Source organism: Hemibagrus wyckioides, linkage group LG19 (genome assembly GCF_019097595.1).
Source record: "Hemibagrus wyckioides isolate EC202008001 linkage group LG19, SWU_Hwy_1.0, whole genome shotgun sequence".
Taxonomy (NCBI): domain Eukaryota; kingdom Metazoa; phylum Chordata; class Actinopteri; order Siluriformes; family Bagridae; genus Hemibagrus; species Hemibagrus wyckioides.
Window position 1 is genome coordinate 9,180,113 of NC_080728.1, and position 24,996 is coordinate 9,205,108.

Genomic DNA, 24,996 nt, shown 5'->3' on the forward strand with positions numbered 1-24,996 from the left:
AATGACAGTTTGATTGATGGGAAAGATTAGAAGAGGCCCGAGATCATGTAATTATTCCTGGAGGAATGTACAGCCAGGGTTGTTACATACAATCGAAAAATGAATTCATCGCAATTTTTTCTTAAATGCTCCCTCATAAAGAGGCTTGCCAGTAATAGGGGTTAGTGGAGGTTAAAGCACTTTGCTGAAGGTCACCGCAGAAGGCGGCTCGGAAGTGAAAATGACAAGGACGTTCGAACCCGTGGCCCCGTGCCAACACCCCTGCTGACCCGTGGTTGAACCGCTACTTGTTACTCGGAGATAAATCACCCTGGATGCATGAATGCTATAAGGGAAGTTGCATTGGTCAACCTTGAAACAGGATTTCTTGTAAAATCTCCAGAGCTTATCCTTCAGTACAACTCAATGTAACTTTTCTCTTGCTATCTCTGGTTCCATCAATTTTGTCAAGTCCCAAGGAGACCGCGGTCATCAGCACTTTAAGCAAGACTGACAGGCTTTCAGCGGATAAAACACAGTTCACAGCGTTTCTTCCACTTGTCTCCTGCACATCTGACTCACCACATCACCACATATATTTTGAAGTACTTTATTAAGGGTTTTTTTTTTCCCAGAACACACATCATTTTGTACATTTCAGGTCATACATCATTCCATGTGTCATCTCGAAGCCTGCGAGATGAAGATCCCGCTTTTCAGTCATGCCTAAGATCTAGGCAGCATATGGAAGGAAAGGGTTGCTTTGCTCACAGTGATCACTACTGAGGTTGCAATGGCTATACATTTGTGTGTGTAGAGGGGTCTTTGATGCTGATGAAGCTGTAATGTACAGCAAACGGGCTAGTCACAACCGCCAGCACTGGACCATAAATTAGTGACAGCCGTGGTACTGAAAGCCGGGGCGAGCGAAGATGGCAGTGATATTTATGAGGAGGACGAAGAGGATTTTGAATTATGTTTCAGGTGCAGATGAAGTCCGATCTCAGGGCTGTCTGCGTGCTCGAATAGGAGGTTTGTTGACACAGCGGTTGAAGCATATGGGCATGTAAGTGTTTGATTGGCCATGAACCGAGCTGCCAAATACAGCAGCTGTCAGATGGCTGCTGTTTGTACACACATTGAGGACAGTTCATGGCCTGGCATTGACTGCTATAACGTTATCACACACTACAGCAGCTCCTCTTTACTTGAATTACACAACTGCTGGAGTAAATATGAATGATTTGCCAGATCTTCTGTATTTGGAAACCGAGCAGTGCACTACCTCAGCTTCTCAAACATTCACAGACAGCAGATGCACTACTGCAAAGAGGCTATTTTAAACTCCCTTGATGGTGGATGAACACAGCCTTGGAGTATGCACATTAAACCTTCAGCAGAAGGCCACAAAGCAGGATGCCCTGTGGCTATTTTACAGAAATACGACAGAGAGAAACAAGAAATCGGAGCAAAAGAAGCACATAAGCAGGAAAGGATAGAGATGATGAACAGGTTGACAACCAGAAGAATTATGTTGCTGACAAAACTACCGCAGTTTATCAACATCATTTTGTCAAATGCTTTCAACTGAGGATCGTGCCATAAAACCGATCATACTAATGGGACACAACAGGTTAAATATCTATAGGTGATGCTTGATTTTTTGGCATGGGATTTACGTTCCTAAGAAACAATGTTCCACAGTGTAATGTCCAGACTATTACATCACTAACAGATTGCTATCAGCTACACTATGCCCCAGTGCTAGACTGCTACAAAACACTTAATATATTACACATTAAACAGTTTAGCTGCAGGAATTAACAGCTAAACATTACAAGAGTTAAATACTAATCATTTCCAGAAAATAGGTAAAGTAACTAAATATATTATGTTTAATAACAGCCATATACGGCAGGATAATATTGGGTACTTCACTTCCAGTAAAGAAAATATTTGCACATTATGCTTGAACTTTGGGATAGTGCTGCCCAAAACATCAAGACCAGCTTGACAACAGAGGAAGACAGACAAAAGTCATGCTTAACAATTAAACTTCAAACATTTTGGGTGGAGTAGGAGGAATAATGAACAACTTGGTCACTCTAAAAGAAGGAATTTGTTTAAAAAAAATACTAAAAAAAATACTGTGGGGATACAGGTTTAACCCATCTGAGCTCTTGCCATTGCGATTTCAGCGGTCTGTAAATAGACACTTAGATGCCATCTACTCAGCCATGGTGAAGACCAGTGTACTAATTATGACACTTCCAGTGAACTCTATAAACGGATGTGTAACGGAAGTGGAAACCACATCCTGTCAACCCAAATGTGACCCGAAGGTTTGGGGACCATCAAGTTCAATTTATTTTTTCTTTCCAGTGACAGGCAGCTCTATATTGCATTGAGGGCGTAAGGTTCCTCAAAGACGGACTGCTCTTCAATCCCTCTCGCAAACAGCTTGATCAACTGGCAGTGCACTCTGGAAAGACAGAGACAGAAAGACAAAGATCTGTCAAATGTCACTTTGGATAAAGAAAGCATTTAAACATATGGAAAAAACTGGATTAATGGATGATGGCCACGGTTAAGATGGATGTCTTGAAAAGTTCACTTGTAATGAGACAAATATAAACATGATGTGCCTGAACTCCTGCAATGCTGGGATTGTTGTTTACAAGCCAGAAGCCATTATGGCACCAGCAGATGTTCACAGTTCTCACAATACTAACTCAACGTAAATATTTATTATTGTGTTTCAGTATGACAAATACCATGACAGCATAAAATGTACTTTTTTAAAAAAAGTATTTTTAAAAAAATTTTATTTTTAAAAAAACATAAAAAAATGATGTTTAGTTATATTGTGAATTTTAGAAGTTAGAAGTTTATCGTTTTCTTTGATTCAAAGTTACTAACAAGAAAAATCCTTAGAGACAAAAAAAAAAATAAAAATCAGAGCTACATGTTGCTGGAGAGGAAAATTAAAAGCATAAAATGTTCTGCAGATGTCCATATTAAACATGCGAGAGTAACTGCTACCAGAACAAATGTCAGGGCTTTTCCCTTCAGTATATTGGCTTTTGCACAGTGAGTATTATATTTATGCTTGTGACTGAACGCTGCTTTCGACTGAGAAAACAAATCATTTTCAGGCATGGAGAGAAAACTAACCACTATGGCTAAAACATACAAGTTGGCACCGTGGGTTATGATTATTATTAAATAATATGATGTTTTACTTGCATTAGATTGTTTTGCATTAACCTGCAGCTGTCCCTCAGCACTGGCTCACTGATGCTGCAATGCTGCACATGGGCTTTTAGCATTCCTTAAGAAACACCAATTTCCTTTTTCTTGCTTTATTTCGATTTTCTGAATTGTTCCTGTTTGAAATTTTCATTAAGGGCTAAACAAACCTGGTCAGTGAACTGATTCTGCACTTCCCCAAATAGTATTAAAGCAGCTTGCAGATTTATTGATTCATTGCCATCCTGCCACCTAAAGGTTTTAAATACTGGAAGAAAAAAAAAATAAAAAAAATCAATTCCCTTTAGAGATTTTCCATTTATGTTGGAAACGTTTATTAGAGGAACATGTAACTCCTTACATTAACCCAATAGTTATTAACCCACACACACTGCTGTTCTTGTATTAGGTATTTTTGCATTATTAATACTAGTGTCTGACCATTTTATAAAACTATGTAGTGAACACATTATTAATATAAATTCAGATTAATTAAGAACACCCAACATCAAATCTCGGTTTCAATCTACTCCATTTTCCTGTGTGATCTGAAACCGTCTGCATCGTCTGTGCAACTTTAGATGAGTGTGAATTTCATTTCCTCTAACTGCACAAGACGAGGCATGTTTAGCGCTCAGGTCAGATGTAATCCTCTCTATAGCTGCCTGTCTTACGCAGCATTGTTCATCTCTACAGTTCATTTGCTGAATCATTCAAAGAACAACTAGTGAGGAGGAAAAGTCAATAAATGAATGGGCCTAAATTTTAATTAAATGGGAGTGAGCTTTTTAACAGTGGAAAGGCCAGTAATTACAGGACATTAGACAGCTATGCATCACTGATGGGGCAAATGGAGCGTGAAATAAATGTTGCATTCAGGAAAGCCATCATGCTACATAAAGATTTTCCTGTGATAATCGAGTGCTTTCTGTTATCCAAGTAGTTTTTTTTTTAAACAGTGCAATGCCCATGCAGTTTATCTCTCGGGCGCACCGTGGTTGTAATATTCCACTGGAAGTGGCTCGTGCCAGCTAAATGTGATTTACTTATCATGAGCTCGAACAGTGCAGTGAGGTAATCTGGATTTCAATGTGCAAAGGAAACTTTCCCTCTTTCAGATATGAAGAACTGAAGTAGCAGTTCATTATTTACACTTTTTCTTGCACCTACATTTATTTGCTCAATTATCAGGTATATCTACATCCAGATTCAGGTACTGTCTGTAACCCGTCTGATGTCATGGACAATATCCCAGCCACCTTTATACTCCATCCATTAATGGAACGGGATGACTGCTGAGTAGAGATTTTTTGGGCGAGGTGTGCCACTGACATGGTAGTGTGTGTGTGTGGCACTAATACAAGTGTATGAGGCTGGTATTTGAAATCCTGGATTATAAGTAAACACACCCAATTTGCTGGTACACCATGTACAGTTCAGAAACTAGAACTGAACTGTATACCATGCCAGTCTCACTGATCAGAAAGGTTTAAACAAACCCTTATGTTTGGTCCACTACCTATAGATGTACTGAATTTTATAACTAACAAACCAATGACCCAGAATGTCCATTTCCAAGTTGACATTACTACATTACTGCACTACAGGGATCTACATAATTAGCACTAATGTCTATGACTCGATACCTGACTTGAATGGCAGCGTGAGGCAGGATTTCTCCATCACAGTTCCAGCTGCTGTGCACCAGGCTGCAGTTGCATGCCGGATGCTCTCTGCATATCTGGCTGAAGAAGCGTTTACGACCAGAGCCCTCAGCCTCCCGCAGCTCCAGTTCAGAATCAGTCTCCTCGTACCTGGGCGTGAAACGGAACTGGTGCACGCGGTACACTTCCACAAACGGGTGGTCAAACTGCAACACAAACAGCACCACAAGCTGAATTAGGATCCATCCTCTCTGCTCTGATGTCATTAGAAGAGGGGGTGAACATTACCCTTTTAATCATAGTAGAATCTGCCAACTACTTTTAAGGAAGAAATGCTGCTCAATATCTATATTCAAGAGCATCTTACGATAATACTAGGGTTATGGCTTTTTGCCACAGTATTTGATCAAGTATTTATCTAAGGGGTTGTTAAGATGATCAAACCCACCATGTTTAATTGATTACTCACAGAAAATGTCTTTTATTACCAGTGCCAGGTCTACAGTTCAATAATTGTAACAAATCACAGAGGTGCGAACTTTAACCGCTTGGTTTTTATCCCTGAATGTGGAAGGATTACTAATGAGCATGTGGGCTTCTGATGAATATGGCTGAGACTTCTAAGGAACATGGAAATATAACCAGAGTGAACTGAAGTGAACCCCTGCTAACAAACAGCTGTGTCCATCTAACCAAATTTTGCTGTCGGTAGGGTGAGTCACCCATGACACACAACTCCCAAGACACAGTCATGCCTGAAAAAAGGAAACCAGGATGAGCAACCAGACAAGGCAGGGGCTGGAAAGTTTCCCTCGATTACCTTTGAGATAAATCTAATATTTCTGCCTTGTTGGTTTTATGGCTCATAAATCTAATGAAAAACTCTGAGCATTCATCTAGTCATATTAGAGGCTTTCTGAACCTGAACTGCTCCCTGGCAGGAGATATATAATTTCCGGATTTAATACGAGAGCAATAGACAATGTAAAACAGTTGTTTTTTAGAGCACTGAATTTGGCATTGGTGCTTGGACAGTGGAAACTAAATCTAGTGCCCTATCTAGTGGGCAAGATAATGAAGTGCGTTTTAATTGTGATCGTTTTTGGCTCGGTTTTTGTTCAAAATTTACTGTGATAGAAGCAAGCTTGGTTAAAGTCAAGGTAAAGCCAAATAGGGAAGACAATGACGCATACTTTTATATGAAAATCAATGACTGTGGTGTGATGTGCTGTTACTGTTACCACCGCAAGTATTTTCCTATAATAGAAACTCCCGATGTCAGTGATGCCAGTGTGTTTCAGCATGTACCTGGTCGTCTTTGTTGGTGTGACGCAGCAGGTGGCGCAGGAAGTCAAATCGTGAGCACTTGCGCACCAGGATGAGGTCAGCTGTGCCATCGGCCAGGTGTGCAGAGGGAGACAGGCCTTTGGGGCTGCGAGGACAAGCACAGCTCATACATGCAGCATTGATGGCTAAAAACTTTCCCCTGATGACCTGCCACACTCCTTTAGTATCTGCAATGTAAAACACACAGCTATTGTTAGGAAACCTTGCATTTTCAGTAATTCAAATCTAACTTAGAATGGAATTGATGGGGGTACATTTTCTACTTGGAAGAAATGTGTTGTTCCACATGAAGACCAGAGGAAAATTAAATTAACCATAACTGCATTTGTACTATGTTTAGTACAATGTCTAAATGCTGAATAAAACTACACAAGACCAGCATCTGGCAAGACATTTTCTCATGCTTATTTTATTACACCTTTTGTTTAGGGTCATGTGTGTAGTACTAAAATTCATGTTACGATATCTTGTTATTCTGTCCATGGTAATTACACATAGGAAAAAAAAAAAAATCTTTAAATCTGATGACCTGGGCCCAGACACATCAGAGATGAAGGTAGCACTTAATATCATTTGTGATTACTGTATCTGACCATGTGGTCAATGTCTTGTTAATGAATGCTTTTCAAACACTGCAGTGTGATTGGTAATTATAAAAATCACACAGTTTGGTCTGAGAGTCCTAAAAGAAACAGAGATGATATTTTCCAGTGTCAGCAGGCCTGCAGAACTGAGAAAAGGAAATATATTTTTATTTGGAAATGATTGATTAAACTCTTAAGTGGCCAAAATGACGAGAGACCTTTGGCTTATGTTCATTTGATGCTTAACGGTAGCATGTATGTAAGAAGCTCATCAGGAAACAGTTATACATGGCCAGTGCTCCATTTTACTGTGATACTAGATTACTGATTAAGTACACTTAACTCTCCCAGCACGCACATACTCAAACACACACACACACACACACACACACACCCCTCTATCTCCCTTCTCCCCTTGAATTGCTTTCGCTACCAAGTCTAACCATGTCCAAATTGCAATTACAGACCTGGAGGTCTCTGCACGTGTCTCTGTAAACAGCACTTATCAGTAAGTCACAGTAAACAGACAGACCAGTCTGTAATGAAGGTGCCTGCTGTTCAGAGCTGAAACAGATAATAATCCACGAGAAGTTGGTGTGTGTGTCTGTGTGTGAGAAAGAGAGAGAGCGAGTTCCTGGGAATAATCAGTGCAGGGACAGATGGAAGGGTGGCATATCATGAGTGGAGAATATATTTGTTCACCCACCGTAGGTGGAAGTGTGGGAATAATCAGAGCAGTAAGGGAACATCCCCTGCTCCTGACTCCATGCTCATTTAAATCCCTGTCATCTTAGGATTACTATGTTAATGATAACTACTAGGTGGAGCTTAGTTCCCGACTGTAAACAAAAGAACAGACTTCATTTATCAATCATTTACTTAAATTCAGCAGGACATGTTTTCTTAGACCAAACCAATTCCTTCCAGATTCCAGAAATGCTTATTTTCTTTATATTTGTGTGGATGTTGAGAAAGGTCAACCAGCCACAAAGCTAATTTACATGTAGTCATGGTCTTCATTTGTCCAATTAATCCAAAAGTGTTCAGCAGTGTTGAGGTCATTGCTCTGTGCAGGCCACTCTAGCTTTTCCTCTCTAACCTTGGCAAATGTCTTCTTGGAGCTCGCTTTGTACACAGGGGCAATGTAATATTGAAACAGGTGAATATATGAATGTAAGATTTGCTTACTCATTATTTGCACATGAGCAAAAGTGATGAAGACTGCATCTAGTTTGTATTTATGCCTAGCGCTGTAGAAAGTCTGTTTAAACAGCATGTACCTGCAGTGATTATAGCTAAAGCCATTTTAAACCACAGATGTTAGGCACCCTGTGCTAATCAGCTTGGGTTTTTAAATGAGCTGGATGCAAGCAAAGTGTCAAAGCAGCAATCAAGTGCTTAAAAACTATCATTTTGCCTCATTTAAGATTCACTGTACAGGGTGCCAGTATAGGGCTTGGATTCTCACCGGTGTCTGAGATGCTTTCCTCATCTTTGGAAACCTGCTTGTCAAGTGAAGGCAGCCTGCAGATATTACACCTAACAAAAGAACAAGTCATTACCATTAAGCCTGGTATCAGACAACAAGGAACACCAAGATCATTTGAGTGCATCTGTTACTGCTACGCAAACACACAGACTGCTTGAGGTGTGTTTGCATTCATCTGAGTTTGAGAAGACACAATTAATAAACCATTAGCTGTTGAATATAGTAGATCTCACCCAGATCGGCACTGCAGCTTGTCTCGTGGAGTTCCTACGTTCTCATCAGCAGGAAGGAAAGAGATTGTCCCTTCATAGTAGCGATGTGACAGAAACGTTTTAACACCTGCCACAAACCAACAGGGTTCCCATTGAAAATGACAGCAATTGAAAGAATGACGGCAATAAGAGTAACTTTTGCTTTTTCCCCCCTTCTCTTTCAGTCTGTTATTACGGAGGTCTTGCTGACCTGAGATGTCATAGCGAGCTGGGCCCATCCAACGCTTCCTCTCGCTGTCAGTCAGTACATCGCCATAGAAACCGTAACCAAGGAGTGAGACAGAGTAGCGGAGAAAGGTATTGTTATGGTGGATGGAACAGACGTCCATTGGCTGGGAATCTCCTGGAAATAGAAAGATAAAAAATTAGGTCAAAATATACATGTGGCTTCCCATTCTTCTTCTTTTTCACAAATGATAGGCGTCACAGCAGTGAGTGCAAGAAAATATGATTAAAAGTGTCATCTGCCCTAGTTCCAGTTAATAATAAAAGGCTCCTGGAAAATTTCACTATGTTTGTGTTCTAAGATTGTCAGCAATCTATCTATAATGACACATGTTTAAACAATTTCAAAACTGTTGTCATGCAAGTATTTGTTACTGAAATGAATAAACTCAGCTAACAACTCCACCCTACAGCTACAATAAGTATGGGTGTGCGTGCATGGTATGCAGTTTAATGGCTACATTTACATCTCACCTTTACTCAGCAATGAAAGACCTTTAGAAGAAATATTCCTTAGAACATGCAAATTTATGTGACGAACTTGTGTTACCAGTTGTATGTCACAGTTTGCTTGGACATGCATGCTCACCTACGACGATGTGCAGAGCTGAGGTCACGGGGTCATTGGAGCCAACCGTTGCATAGCATATGCAGTCAGTCGAACCTATTTCACAAACACATTTCACAGGTCAGGGCTTTGCTACGTAAATGTAAAAATATGAAAATCAGAATCTCTCTCTCCCTCCCTCCCTCTCTTTCTCTCGCTCGCTCACACCTTCCCACTGCGCAATTTAGATGCTGGGACAATCGACCTAGCAATCGGAATAAAATGTTAGCCAAATATTAGATATGCCTGAGGTTTTTCGGTTCAGGCTTCTGTGTAAGCAAAAAATAACTTTCCCCCTCTTCTTTGTGCCGAGAACAATTTAGCTGACTCACAGAGGCGTGGAGGAGAATACTATTAGCAGCAAGGCATTGCTTTATACAGAGATGAGATTTCAGACTTCATCCTTCTTCTCTCACTCTGCTCAGTAATGAAATTCTTCTGTCTCAAATAGCTAATATAAAACCCAGTGAGAGCAGCGGTAAGCACAGAGCTCGTGCCGGCTGGAATACAACCAGGCCGGTTCTTTCAACAATGAAGAAAGTACGAGCACCGGTGAGAAGAGAGGTGAGAAAAATAAGAAGGACAAAAGAGAGCAAAACGGAGAAGAAAAAAAAAAGGCATAGAAAAAAATGTGATTAAAAAATGAATGAAAGTCTAAAGGGGATGTGATAAACCAGTGGGGTATTCCTGAGTCACAGATAGGATCTGGATCCACTGTGACTTACCAGAATAAAGCTGTTACTAATGATGAATGAATGCATGAATTAAAAAATAAAAAATGAAATGCAAAACAAAAATGGAAAACAAAGATTATGAGAAATAAAATTGGAAGAAAGAGCTTATGAAAACAGCTTTGTTTTGATGTAGGGTCAAAATCTGAGCCAGAATCAAACCTAGTTCATCAAAAACAGCAAGCTCTAGCTGTGAGGAAAGACGGATCGTCTCATTACACTTATTTTCTTCCATTAGCAGTTTAAGTCCTTCATCTTCAGTAACCACTTCAACCATGGTTAAGGTGTAAATCCTGAGTGTAAGGCAGAAATACACTCTGGATGTGACTCCAGTCAACTGTGGCTTACTGTTCACACTAATCACATCTAAGGGAACTGTAGCTTTGCCAGTGCACCTAATAACACCTTTCTGGATAGACAAAACTGTAGAAGACAGAATACCCATGTGAAACCCTACACAGCCATCTCTGGAGATTTAAGGCAGCAGTACACCACCCTTCCATTAGTATAGAAAATTCATACTGTTTATTTAAACTTTTGCACCTGAACAACAGACTGTAGCTGAACAGAATGATTCTATAAATACTGATAAAGCTAGCTTACTGCTATCTTTATCTTAAAATATGATTTTAAGCTGTGTACATTTCCACACTCTTTGGTGAACAGCACTCTATAGCTCCAAGCCCATTTCATTAATCCTTGTTAAAACGGTGTTATCAAGACTAATGGGCCCTCAGCAAAATATGGCAAAGCCAGGATGCAAACAAAAGAGCTTCTCTCTTTTTCAACTACAGTAGGAGTCACTTTGAATTATCCGTGTTACCTGAGGTATGTTAGTTGCGTCAAGACTGGTCTGTTTTCATTGCGTAGTGGCTAGAAAAGGGCCTGCTCTTAGGCCAACCAGCACACCATAACCACCTGTGATTATTTTCCACGTAACACACATCATAGCTGTGGAATTTGTGATGATGTGGAACATAGCTACGTAGAATGTACACTTCATGCCTCACAGGAAGAGTTGGTGTGGTAACAGGAAAAACAAGAAAAAGATAGAAAGCCGAAGCTATTTTCTCTAGACACCTTTACTTACTCTCGAGTATAAAGAACTCACCTGCAGGAATGATGCCAATACGAAGGCTGCAAGGTATCAGGGTCTCGTCTGAACGGTTCTGGTCTACCCCAGAGTCACACTGCGTACGGGAGATTAGGCCATGTATGATCTCGCTGAACATGCCGTCTCCTCCAACGCAAACCACCCTGTAGATTCAACAACACTGATGTTTCATCCTGTGGCCTTGTATGTCACATCTTAACTCAGAAATCTAACTTATTTGGCTAGAGAGAAAACTCTTTGGATCAAAATGTACATTAACAGTTTAGCAAGATGCCTAAACCACATGTATTTGTTATTTAGATGTGTGTTTTAAGGTATAGAGATAATATGAAATCTTAAGACATAACGTAAAATCTTAAATGCTTACAAAAATGAACATGAATTGGTGCACTGTTATAAGAAATTAATCAACAACATGCTGGTATGAAGTCGGGTCCCAAAGCCTTCTGCTTCTCTTATACCACAGCAATTTTCCATTGCACAAGAAGCTCAGAAAAAACCTACAGCTTGTAATGTTATTGAAAAACTGTACAGAGCAAAGCTGTGCATCTTGGGCACTTTCTCATTAAGGAAAAATAAGACTGCTATGACTCCTGTCATAAATGCTAGGAAAGGAAACGCCGTATCAGTGATTGCACACGTTTGAAGTGACCAGCATTCAAGCTGAGCTACACATTTAAGAAATCACAACCAAGCATCCCACAGTGCTGTGGAGTGAAAGATGATAAAGGAGTATGGGAATCCTCTACCAGAGTTAATATAAGGGATAAGGGTTACATTTCTTGGAAGCAGAACCAGGCTAATGAGTGCTAAATCCTGATACAGAAACAGCAATTCCACTCCGAAGAACTTGGCTTCTGGTCTTGTTGTGATGAATGCTGCATATTGATGACATCAAAGCTCGTTTTTCTCCATAGCAGGTTCTCCCTGTTGCCAAACAATGCTGCAGTGCCAGCCGACTGATGTGCGCTTAAATGTTAATCTAGTCTTTGCTGTGGAAGGGCAAATTCTTCACTGGGCAAATTAAGAGCTGCCACATACCCACAGTGATCTCTGCTAACTCACCCGTCGTATTTCTTTAGCTCAGCCTCCGTTTTCAAGTGGTCCCTGGCATGATTCGCCCGCTCGGTAACTATGGAAACAAATGCAAAGTTATTTTAATTGTGAGTGGCGAGGGGCAATGGCAGCAATGACATCGACTTAATCTGAAAGTTACACTGCTACTTCACTAGCGGTTCTGAAGGGTACAATTAATCCAGCTACATCGAGTGATAAGTCAAAGCTGCTGCTGCGGTAAAAAGAAAAAACCCTTAAGTACATTTCAATACGAGACATACTCAGTCAGGAGTGACAGGAGATTGTAAAATACACATGTCCTAAAAACAGATGGTTCACAAAAAGCCTCTTGTTGTGATGGTGATTATGCGACTATAGATGCAAAAACAGATGTATAGAGCTTATTAAAGCTAGCTCGGCTTCTCTAATGATTTTGTTTGTTGTTTGTGAAATGCCAACATGATAAAAGCACACTCTTCATTAATAGGCCTTATACAGTTATATATGATTGTGGGCTGCAAGTATTCTATTTACTATTTCGCAGCCTATGTGCGGAAAAAAAAAACATCCTGATGAATAATCCTCTCATGTTTACCAGCTATCAGCGCTCCCATTATCATTATCCTTGCTGATGGATAAACCTGTAAACAAAATCATATCCTTGGGAACACTTGGCAGTTACGGCTATTTGCCCACAAATATCTTTTTGCGGAAAGTGAATGCTCATTTTTTATTCAAATGTTAATGTAGACGGCTGATGGGCGCTCACCAATCACGTCGGTGGAAATACAGGCACGGGAAAAAATTGGGGCTACTTTCTGCTCATAAATCCTTTTCCCACGGTGTTTCCCTCCATAGGGATTTATGTAGACCAGCAAGCGCTTCGGTCGGATAGCTGCAAATAAGGAGATGGGGAGAAATAACAGGCTTAATTTGCTGCACAACAGAATCTTTTGTCTAGAATACAACTTCATTGCTTTTTTATTTATTTTTTTTTATCAAACTAACTTTATCGATCGTGACAAACATTCATAATTCGCCTTATTAGATGAGAACCCCTGGACTGGATATCCAGACATAGACTGATTCATTCAAGTTCCCGAATAAGTGCGTTTTGCATCTTGTGTTAATGACAATGTTTTTAAAAATCACTGTGTAATGTATTCTAGTCCTAGCATATTTATTTTACAAAAATATTTATGTATGTGCAAAACTATTGTATCAGTCCACTGTCACATTTCTGTTATTTTTTATAAATATGTTTATTTCTATGGCAGTATGGATTTTTGCTATAACACTCTAAAGTGATTCAGAAAATAATTTATCCCTATTCTGGTCCATTGTCCATTCTATTGTATCTGACTTCATAAACCAAAGTGTCATCTTCTCTAGACACAGAACACTTTACAATATATAAACCTTAGTTATAAATGGTGCAAGTTCTTTCTAGAAACTCTTAATTAAATGTTAACATTAACTTGGATCTTAACTCAATTTCAAATGGACTAAGCAGAGTGGCCTAAACTCAGTCAGTGTGAGATATATGTAGTATTTCCAGCGACAAATAAATGAAGCTAAACAAGCTTTTATGAAAGGCAATGTAATCATTATTCTAGGTCAGTTGCACAAAAGAACATTAAGGACATACTCAATAGTGAGAGTTGCTCCCTGATGGCTTGGACCCATTGCAGACACAGTGTCCTATCAGTGCAATGGAGGGTGACTTCACTGCACCGCCAGCGGTGTTTCTGAATCCTCTCCACATAGGACACTACAGAGAGAAGGTCAAAATGGCTTAAACATGTGCGGACCGGCTGTATAGCGTGATAAAGAGGGTAACATACAATTACGTGCCAATCTTTGAACTGATCTGGCATTCCTGGATAGATAACTTGCCTTCCTCTTACAACTACTGTGGGTTTATCCCGTTATAAAATTACAGTGAGAGCCTGCATAGCCTAACTCTTATTATAGAAATGAGCATGCATACCTGTGAAAGCGTGCTGATTCGACTCAACTGGACTTTGTGGAACTTTCTGCCATTTTCCTAGGTCTGTGCTCGGGCATTCTTCCTCAGTCTCCTGGACGGATATGATCTCACACACTGGCACGTAGTGGCTGCCTGCTACAATAATAGAAATACAATATAAAAAATACACTACCAGTTTGGACACACTTTTTAATTCAATGTTTTTTGTTTAGGGATTTATTTTCTACATTCTAGAACAATACTGGAGATTTCAAATCTATGAAATAACACACATGGACTTAAGTAATCCATATGTAATGACAACAAAAAACAACAGTCAGTTGTTATTTTAAGACACGAAGGTCAGGTGTTCTGGAATAGTTCTTGCAAGAACAGTATTGTCAAGTGCATTTGCAAAACCCATCAAGCACCATGATGAAACTGGCTCACATGAAGACCATCCCAGGAAAGCAAGACCAAAACTTACCTCTGCTGCAGAGGAGAAGTTCATTTAGAGTTACCAGCCTCAGAAATCACCAATTAACAGCACCTCAGATTAGAGCTGTTATGAAGGCTTTACAGAGCATCAGTAGCAGACATATCTCAATATCCACTGTTCAAACGAGATTATTGTGTATTTCGGCCGCCTTCAGCATTGTTTTACAATGTAGAAAGAAATAAACATCAGGAAAGACCATGGAATTAGAAGATGTGTCCAAACTTTGAACTGGTAGTGTATATTTTTAAAAAACCCACAAAACTAACACACTGTCAGCAAATGTAAACTTTTAAAGTTTGAAAAGGACTAACAAAAAGGGATTTGTTATTGCTGAGTTACACAATCCAGATTGTTTTGCAGTGATGTATGAAACTAAAAGAAAGATCAGGAACAATGATGTGAAAGGGATGATTGTTCAGACAGTCCTCTCGCCTTAACGTCTTTCCACATTCTGATTAGTTTCCATCTGAAAAATTTCTTTTAGGGAATCTGAAGTTCAGTGAGAACGTAGAACAGGCCAAGCTAGGTCTAAGAGTACAACACGTGTCAGATTTTTTCCTTGTCATAACACCAGTACATAACATCAGTTTGTGATCACAATGCTTCCTGCAATGTGAGTACATGGAGTTCTATACATTATTTTCATTTTTTTACACCATCTTTAACATCATGTCCTATGACCCAAATAGCTATTCTTCTATTCATCTGTTTGGAACAAAAAGCATTTCACTGCATGATGCACAGTTTATGATTGTATACGTGTACGTAAAGCTGAGCAAACTGTCCAAGTCTATCTTGGACAGATGAACTCTGCTCTTCCGAATCATAGTGATAGTGGTGGCACATAATGCCCCAGGGATGTTCAATTAAATTTACAATATCTTCATAGTCATCAAACCATTAAGAGAGCCTTTGTGCCCTGTGGATCGGGTGGAGTCATGCAAAAAGAGACCACTCCCGTCTGGATAGAAATGATCATAGGACAGATGGACTTTGTCCTGTTTTGCAGTGACGCTTCATTCTAAGGGGACAAGTGGACCCAAACCATGTCAGATGAATCTGAAGGAATAACAGAGCCTCCAGAGAGTTTCCTTTAAATGCTCACCGACTTTCTTGTACCAAACACATGTAAAGCAAACCCCCAAGAGTGTTTTACAGAAAACAAATATCAATTTTAATATCTTTTAACATTCAGATCACATATTTTAAATGTTTGCCCAAAATGTCCATCTGAAACAGACTCTATTGTTAAGTCCAGCGTTCTTAAATTAGGAAATCCTGCCTTCAGCAATCAGAACAGGGCAGTAAACAAGGTTGACAGAAAGGAAATGCCTCATAACAATACTGGACATTCCACTGTACTCTGGCTAATGTTTCTCCCTCCAGGGAGTTCAGCATTTTCAACTAAATTCAAAACTGACTGATGTACTGTGTCTGTATGACACAGCAGTAATATACTATTACAACAGATAGCAGCCAGTTTATCAGAGAGAGAGAGAAAGAATATTATGATCCGTACAAAGCTTCCTGACCTCAGGTTACCTTTTGTGCTGTCTGTTATCTAACATTATATGGAAGTCTTACAGATTTGCAGTGTCATAAACTCCATTTCATGCATCTCTAATCTCATGAACAGAGCCTCATCACATTAGCAATGAACACAATCATGAAGAGATTTGCTGTGAATCCATGCAACAGAGTCTTTGCATTCTGACATTTAGGTGTGAACAGCATGAACATGAGAAACCTGTTCTTTTTCATTGTTTTGTAGCCAAATGTTAACCTGGTTGTGCAAGTGTTGCAGCCTAAACACAACAGCTGTTTTACAGAGACCTGGAAAAGGCCACAGCAAAACAAGACTGTATAAAGCAATTGCTCATTACCAGTCATCTTCGTCTATAGAACGGTCATGAATTTTGGATATTAAAATGACCCTGGGTGTGAAAATGATGGGTCTTTTTCTTGCCCAGTACTGATAAACTTAATAAAAAATGATTTGCCCATCTTTGATAAACTGAATGATGAATGCCATTTGTCATATGCGCATTGAACCACATTATCCATATTATTATAAACTCACTGCTAGCATCCTTGATTTGCTATTCTCAGTCACATTTAAGTGCTTCTTAAATATGGTATGCAGATTTCATCACGCGTCTGTTTGTAGATACTAATGTAGAAATGTTGAAAGAAGGCTAGATAAATCAAGGAACAAAACTGATGCAACATCTCACTATTTGTGAGATTAGATCTGTTTCTGGTAAACATTTGCCACAGGACTGCTGGTCTGATGTGCTACTTGGTTTCTACGGCAGGAACAGGACATTAAAAGGTACAGGTAGAACTTGGCACTTTTTTTTTTTGCAGTGACACATCTGTGTTCATTTTGCTCTTCTGTGACTCTGGGATGTCTCACAGCTGAAATAGCAGATCACATCAGGCCTACATGATGACATGAACTGCTCATGAAGCGTTTGTTAGGAGGTGGAAAGCTGGTTGTTGAAGGTTATGAAAAGATTTGGAAAAGAAAGCAAAGCTTTGAACCATAATCAGAGCACTGAGGAGGAAAAATTATAGCACAGCCCAGACACTAGCAAGGACAGGCAGCGCTTCCAGTCTAGGTAAACAAGCATGAAGGGCAATTGTAAGAAAAGATGCCAACTATGACACTAACAGGGTAACAGAGCTCACTGGCTGAAATAGGAGAACCTGTGCAGACATCATCAGATCTTTACAAAGCATCATGGTGGTAACATCATGCTCTAGGGTTGCTTTTCAGCAGGAGGGACAAGAAATCTTGTCATCACAAGCATCATGGATGAAGCCAAATACAAGCAAATTCTTGAGGAGAACCTGATCCACTCAGACAGAAATATGTGTCAATTTACACCACAGCAGGGCAATGAGCCAAAGAACATCACAAAAATAAAAAGAAATGATTTGAGGAAAAATGAACTGAAAACTACTGTCCAGCATTCTCCATTGCACTGATGAAGAGGAGAAAATGGTACAATCAAATTTGTGCAAAACTCATAGAGACACGGTCCAGCTGAATGCTACAAAAGGACAACACAGTAGATTTGACTCTGAGGCGTGAATAAATACTGAATTGATATTTTATAAATAATTCTGATAGTTTATTTATTTATTTTTAATAAATAGATCATTTTATTATTTAACGACTTGAAAAAATCTTATTCCTAAGAAATGATGTTACAACATAGCAGAAAAAAGCAATTCTCATTAAGAATTAAGAAAGTGAATACTTTCTGGAGGGACTGGACTTCAAACAGGAAAAAAAAAACTAAAGCAAACATATAACTGTCCTTTGACCAGGGGTCTTCAATCTTCACTGCAAAGGGCCAGTGTGGCTGCAGGCTTTTATTCCAACCAAATTGGAGGCACGCTTTGACAGCTGACTGGAGACCACAATGAACTGATTAAACAAGTGGAATCAGGTATGGCTCCTGCTTGGTTGAAATGAAAGCCTGCAGCCACTCCCATCCCTTTGAGGAGAAGATTGATGACCCCAGATGTTGACCTGGGCCCTGTGTGGATCGATTGCAAAAGGTCATCAGTTCATCTGGTGCTTACGCTGATAAAATCATACAAATCTTACAAACATTCAACCACTCATTGTGGAGATATCACAGTAAAGAGAATCTCAGATGGACAGACGGATGAATGGATGGACAACCCGAGGGGTAGGCACAAAGTTTCCACCTTTTTAATGTTATATTAATATATAACATTAAAAAGGTGGAAACTTTGTGCCTCTACCCCTCGGGTTGTCCATCCCAGAGTCACAGAAGAGCAAAATGAACACAGATGTGTCACTGCAAAAAAACAAAAGTGCCAAGTTCTACCTGTACCTTTAATGTCCTGTTCCTGCCGTAGAAACCAAGTACAAACCACAACCCGAGGGGTAGAGGCACAAAGTTTCCACCTTTTTAATGTTATATATTAATATAACATTAAAAAGGTGGAAACTTTGTGCCTCTACCCCTCGGGTTGTGGTTTCTACTTGGTAGAAACCACATATTACCATATATAACCATATAACCTATAACCATAACCACATAACCATATATTAATATAACATTAAAAAGGTGGAAACTTTGTGCCTCTACCCCTCGGGTTGTGGTTTCTACTTGGTAGAAACCACATATTACCATATATAACCATATAACCTATAACCATAACCACATAACCATATATTAATATAACATTAAAAAGGTGGAAACTTTGTGCCTCTACCCCTCGGGTTGTCCATCCATCCTTTTTAATATAACATTAAAAAGGTGGATCTTTGTGCCTCTACCCCTCAGGTTGTCCATCCATTCATATATTATATATATATATATATAACTTTTATATATATATATATATATATATATATATATATATATATATATATATATATATATATATATATATATACACGAATGTTAACTATTAGGGAGCATAGTTCTTGAAATCTCTGTTAGCTACTTGGAAAGCAGCATCATCTCTCACCACTTTCTTTTCCAGAGATGTTCAACGTCATTAATAAATCCATCACAGATGTAGACGAGACTAAACATGAGGCTCAGAGCTCCAGAATGTATATGAGGTATTTAGGCAGAGTCATAACAGAGATACGGTTCTGCTCTTCAGCGATCTACGAGATGATATTTGCATCAAAGTTCAAGCTCTGGAACCTGATCTGATGGGTCTGAGCAGAGAGTACAGATAAGGAGGTGAGGACTAACTTTCTGCTGCACTGCTCTTTTTAAGTAGAGATGAAGCAAGGGCTAAATCCCACAAGCAATGCTATCAAATGAACAGCATTGTAGGGAACACAAGAAACAGTAAGTATAAATAGTTAAAACATTGAAAAAAAATTAAGAAATAAGTCAAAAATCATTGAAGATCACATCTTAATTACGTGTACATTTTGCCATTTCCCTACACAATAACCAGGGATTTAAAAAAAATAAATAAAAAATTAAAATATTTATTGGCAGCAGAACCTCATGTACAGCGGTGGTTTGAAAACAAGTCAGCTATGTTGGCACCATTAAGCCCTGCTGCGGTTTTGTAAGAAATACAAGACGAGGCTTCATCACCGGAGATGCGAGTCGGGGCAGGCAGGTCACGTGAGTGGCAGGCAGATGCAGATGGCACACGTGAGCTCATTGCTGGAAGCTTACATAACACGTTGCCCTTCCCTGAGTCTTGTTTGAGCAGCCGCACATGTCCAATACATGGTGTTATTCTTGGCCAAACATTGGTTTAGCATGAAATGACCCTTTATACATAAGGTCTTTTGAATGGCCTTTTTTTTTATCTTATGTATTCCGGCAGAAGTTTTGTGTGCAAGATGGGGAGTCAGGTTACATTACATACACAGTGTGAAAAGGTGAAGCTATTTTTCAGACCAATTAGTCCAATCAAACTTCTGTAGTAGTTACTCGAACTCGGTTATCTTCGTGTGCATGGAAAAGCCTCAAGCAAATGCTAAAGGAGGAGGTGAAGAAAGTTAAATTAGTAATTATTGCCACTTAGGCTTATTTGTTATACTCCATTGGGTTCTTAGAGAGCGAAGGATGTCATGCATGCAGAGAGCTAGACTTGTAGCAACTAATAAGATCATGGTGATGATCTAAATCCTGGTGTATGTGCTCGTCCGCGGCCAACCTCATCACTGTCCAAGGTTGGGCCGTGACTCATACTGCTTAGCAGGGGGTAGTTGCTTGACCAACTTCAACACGCAGCCCCATAGAGCTCAGCCATTTTTTTTCCCCTGTTGAAATGAACTGTGCTCGAGTTTGGTATCATCCCAAGATCACTTCTTTATTTGAATCTCGGTGGAGCTGCATTTTTTTCCACAAAGATTTGAATGACATGTTTGTCTGGCCAAATAAAAGGAACCAACATATATGACATCATTATACTGGCAATGACTAACATAATATAAGCAGAGGAGGAAAATAATTTGACCCATGAAATGTTTTTGGAAGAGCACATTAGCTTCAAAGCCAGCCTGTTTTGTTAATAAAATTGGAGGTTAGTGAAAATGTAAATGACCCCAATAGGAAATGCAAAAACATGGAGCTGGAGTGTTCTGGGAAATTTAAGCACCCTTTACATCAGCACTTTAGGTAAAATACTACAGAGGTCAATGTGAACATAAAAGACACTTGAGGTCTGACAGGACCATTAGTTAAGATGACCCTTTATTGAAATACGACCGAACAATTTCTTTTCATTGCCGACATTATGTATGAGTGAGTGTAAAGAGATTCAAGTGCATTGGGAGGAAGGTCACCACTTGATCATACAACCACATTATTGTACTTCTATTTCCAAATCATCACACAGACCACACAGCATCAGACTATGTGTTTATGAGCAACACTCATGTGTCCTGACATGCTACGTTACTCACTTTACTGTGAGCTGTGCTGCCTCTCAGGCTCTGTTCAGACTCTGCGTTATCATTCGTCTCAGCTGATCTGATCACACATGGACAGGTGACACGGGTAGATGTTCACACCTGAGTTTTCCAGGTGCCTCCACTGCATCTTTAATGACCACATGATCACCTTTCATAGAGACATCTGCCTAAATCTATCTGATACAATTTCAAAACCACTGACTGACACTTTAATAACACTCTCCTCTCATTGTGGGGCATTTTATGAAGGATTTGTTCATTTCAGTCATGTTTCAATGTGTTTTAAACATCACACAAGAAAAGAGAGGAAAGCAAAAACTGAACCAAAGTACAAGCTTTTCCCAAGCAACATCATGCACACAAATCAAACAGAGTGACATACAGTCAAATACCCAATATATAGAAGCACTACGCCTGTATTATAGTCTACATATAGTGTCTTCTTCATTCCTATGAACCTGAAGTTCTTCTCTTTTATTTCAGAGAGACAAACAATACAGCTTGTCATGTTACTGAGAAACAGGAAAGTGCAAAGTCCTCTGTGCTGAAGACTCTCCCGTCCTGAAACTTTCTGACCGTGACAAAGACACCGGCACCCGAGACTCCTACTGTACATGTGACCTAACAAAATGCTTAATGATATCAATGATATGCTGTTCTTTGTTTAATATATATATATATAAATAAATGTGTATGTTTATTAGTAAGTTTAGAGTAAGTCCAAATTGTTACTATAGAAACCATAACTTAAGGTAATATAAACATGGCTGGATGTCAATGTACATATTATAGGGGTGAAATATGTGAACAGATCATAGTATGCATTTAGCCGTGTTCAGACCTGTACATAGTGGCGTCCGCCTCTGATCTGATCACCCGAGACGCCTCCCAATAGCAAGTCTGAATAGAGGCCTTAGTAGTCAAAGCCATTCAGTGTTCAAGTTTCCAGGTTTCCAAGTAACAAAAGCCAGGGCCTCTACAGTATCTAGTGGAGGAAGGAAGGAAACTTAATTCTAAAGCAGCGCAGCCCCTGGGAAAAGATATGTGTAGGCTTTGAGAGTAAAAGAAATCCAGGTAGGACAGAGTGCACTCTTGTATTCAATGCCACTGAGTTCATTGTGGCATTTCTATGGTGAAACCTATTATCACTAGATACATGGATAAACTTTCTCATGACCAGTGTTACTGTCGCAGAGAACCGGAGATTCACCACAGTCAGTTTGTTTATGCATTCCTGGATATATAAACTGATCAGCACAGGATGTCCTGGAAAATGATAGCTCCTGCTTACTCTATATATACATAAATACACAGATCAGCCATAACATTACGAGCACTTTGAGGTGAAGTGAATAAAGTGAACATTTTATCCTCAAAGTTGATGTGTTAGAAGCAGGAAAAATGGGCAAGTGTAAGGATTTGAGCGAGTTTGACAAGAGCCAAACTGTGATGGCTAGACGACTGGATCAGAGCATCTCCAAAACTGCAGCTCTTGTGGGGTGTTCCCGGTCTGCAGTGGTCAGTATCTATCAAAAGTGGTCCAAGGAATGAACAGTGGTGAACCAGCGACAGGGTCATGGGCGGCCAAGGCTCACTGATGCATGTGGGTAGTGAAGGCTGGACCGTGTGATCCGATCCAACAGACAAGCTACTGTTGCTCAAATTGCTGAAGAAGTTAATGCTGGTTCTGATAGAAAGGTGTCAGAATACACAGTGCAGGACGGATCAGGTGGTCATAATGTTATGCCTGGTCGGTGTATACACACATAAACGTCCGACATGGTGGTGTGTCATGTGGAAAATGTCTAATAAAGTATTGTTCATGTACACAGAGCCTGGAATTTACCCTGTGGTCAATAGCTAAACAAAACAAAACAAACTACTGTCGAAAAAACTGCGGTGTCACATGTTCACAATGAAATAGAGTCTGCAGGCCTTCAGGGTTGTTAATTAACAGTGCAGAGCAGAGTAGTTAATTATAGAAACTCTGAGGAATGGAAAAAAGGTAAAAGATCCCTTAATCTCTTGTAAGCATTATTTATAGCACAGTTAGTAAATGAACCATGAGGACATATGACTCAATAGGTCAGCTTACCCTTGAGGACAGTGAGCTCTACTTACAGGTTAGTGCATCACTGTCCTCCTGTCCTTCTCTTTAAGTCACCATGGAGGTCAGGCCTGTGTCCCAGATGACCTCTTACTGGACACACATTGTAGTGTAATGAAATATAATATAAAGCCCTGCAGTGCACTTGGATAGAGAGGATAGTAAATGGGGATTGAAGCCTGGTTAGTCTTCCTACGCTACTGTTTAAGCCCATGAAGGTCATTCTTAATGCTCTTTAACTACTCCTGCCTATATATGTCACGTGCGTCTTCCTCTCTCTATAGGAAATCAACAGGCCTTCGTGTATAGATTTAACAGACAGTGACGGCACCAAAACAAAGAAAGTGTACGGTGTAAACATTTCTGAGGAAATTTATTTTTTAGTTTGAAACTTACCAGCCTTCAGAGGACCATAAATGTTGCCAACGGCCCGTTTTTGTCTCGTCTCCACCTCTTTCCAGGAGAGAAAAACGCCGTTTAATGTCACCTCATAGACCCTGTTCAGGAGGCTGAGCTGCGAGGACAACAGCAGCTGCGGCTTCGGCTGCTTTTCCATTTCTCCGTCAACAGACTCTTCCCAGCCGCAGCCACGGTCCACTTTACACCGTAGTTATCTGTATTTCATCTTCGGACTGAACTGAACAATCGACTCGATCCCACGGGCTCCCTCAGGGCGCTGCTTTTCCTCGGCGCCGTGCACACATAGCGGTTTCTCCTTTCTCTAATAAAAAAAAAGACAGCCGGAGAGCTCGAGAGCTCCTGCGTCATCACGCAAATCCGTTTACGTGAGCGTGCAGCGACGCACAAGGCAAGCGCGCGCACACGCCACGCACGAGAGCTTCACAGAGTTTAGTTTGTTTGTGTTTTTGTTTAACACATCACTTCGCGAGAAAAACAACAACTCGTGTTTCTTTTCTAAAAAAAAAATTAATCACTTTATTGTGTAACCTTGTTATATAGTTAGTAATTATAATAATAATAATGAGTCTAGTTTGTTGAAACGCTTGCGCGGGTGACGTCATGCCGTGTGGGCGGTCCTATTATCAGGACCGTCACGACGTCAATGCTAAAAATTGACAGAATTTACGTAATAACACTGAAGACAGAAATAATAAATAGAGCACCTTTGTAGATAAGGGGTGGGAGTGGATCATTTACGTGTAGCTAGGGGATGGAAAATAAAATAGAAGTCCACAGACCCAATAAGGCCATAGATAATAGACCATCACAGTGCCACATCTCTGTGTGGGTTTGGGTTCACAGGTTTCCTCACACCTTCTATAAACACATCAGTAGGCACACTGGCTATACTTAATTGCGGTTAGATGTAAATGTGTGTTTCCAAGGTGTCTTGTGATGGATGGGCATCCCCACCAGTTTAGATCCTACCTTCTGCCCAGTGTTCCCGGTATATGTTCTGGATCCACAGTGACTCTGATCAGGATAAAGTGGCTACTGGAGATAAATGTATAAACACATGAATTTACTATCTATGCTTCATGCACCCTACTTTGAGAGCCATCACTCTATTCCTATTAATTACATGTGTGCTGGTTTGTCAGCTATTGAGAAACAAATCCATTTATTTAACCTCACTTCAAACATTTTATAATAAATATGACTTTTGGTCCACCCACACAGAAAGCAATTATATAATTGATTTTC

At 39.8% G+C, this 24,996-nt stretch overlaps 1 protein-coding gene across 1 annotated transcript; it reads right to left on the reverse strand.

Annotated features, from left to right (window-relative positions):
- Nucleotides 1–575: 575 nt before the first annotated feature.
- Nucleotides 576–24,079, reverse strand: cerk (ceramide kinase). The gene is made up of 13 exons (XM_058417090.1): nt 23,728–24,079; nt 14,308–14,442; nt 13,966–14,088; nt 13,087–13,212; nt 12,327–12,393; nt 11,259–11,404; nt 9,399–9,473; nt 8,775–8,927; nt 8,546–8,651; nt 8,292–8,362; nt 6,201–6,406; nt 4,875–5,098; nt 576–2,461 (listed from the first exon to the last, which is right to left on the reverse strand). The coding sequence occupies exons 1-13, from the start codon at nt 23,885–23,887 to the stop codon at nt 2,374–2,376; spliced, it is 1,680 nt and encodes a 559-aa protein (XP_058273073.1). The 5' UTR covers nt 23,888–24,079; the 3' UTR covers nt 576–2,373.
- Nucleotides 24,080–24,996: the final 917 nt, after the last annotated feature.

Coding starts and splice junctions, on each gene's coding strand:
- cerk (XM_058417090.1), bottom strand. CDS start 23,887: ATGGAAAAGCAGCCGAAGCCGCAGCTGCTGTTGTCCTCGCAGCTCAGC. Junction 13,213..13,965: donor GGAGCAACTCTCACTATTGA/GTATGTCCTTAA, acceptor CCTTATTTGCAG/CTATCCGACCGAAGCGCTTG. Junction 9,474..11,258: donor TATTGGCATCATTCCTGCAG/GTGAGTTCTTTA, acceptor TTTGTGAAATAG/GTTCGACTGACTGCATATGC.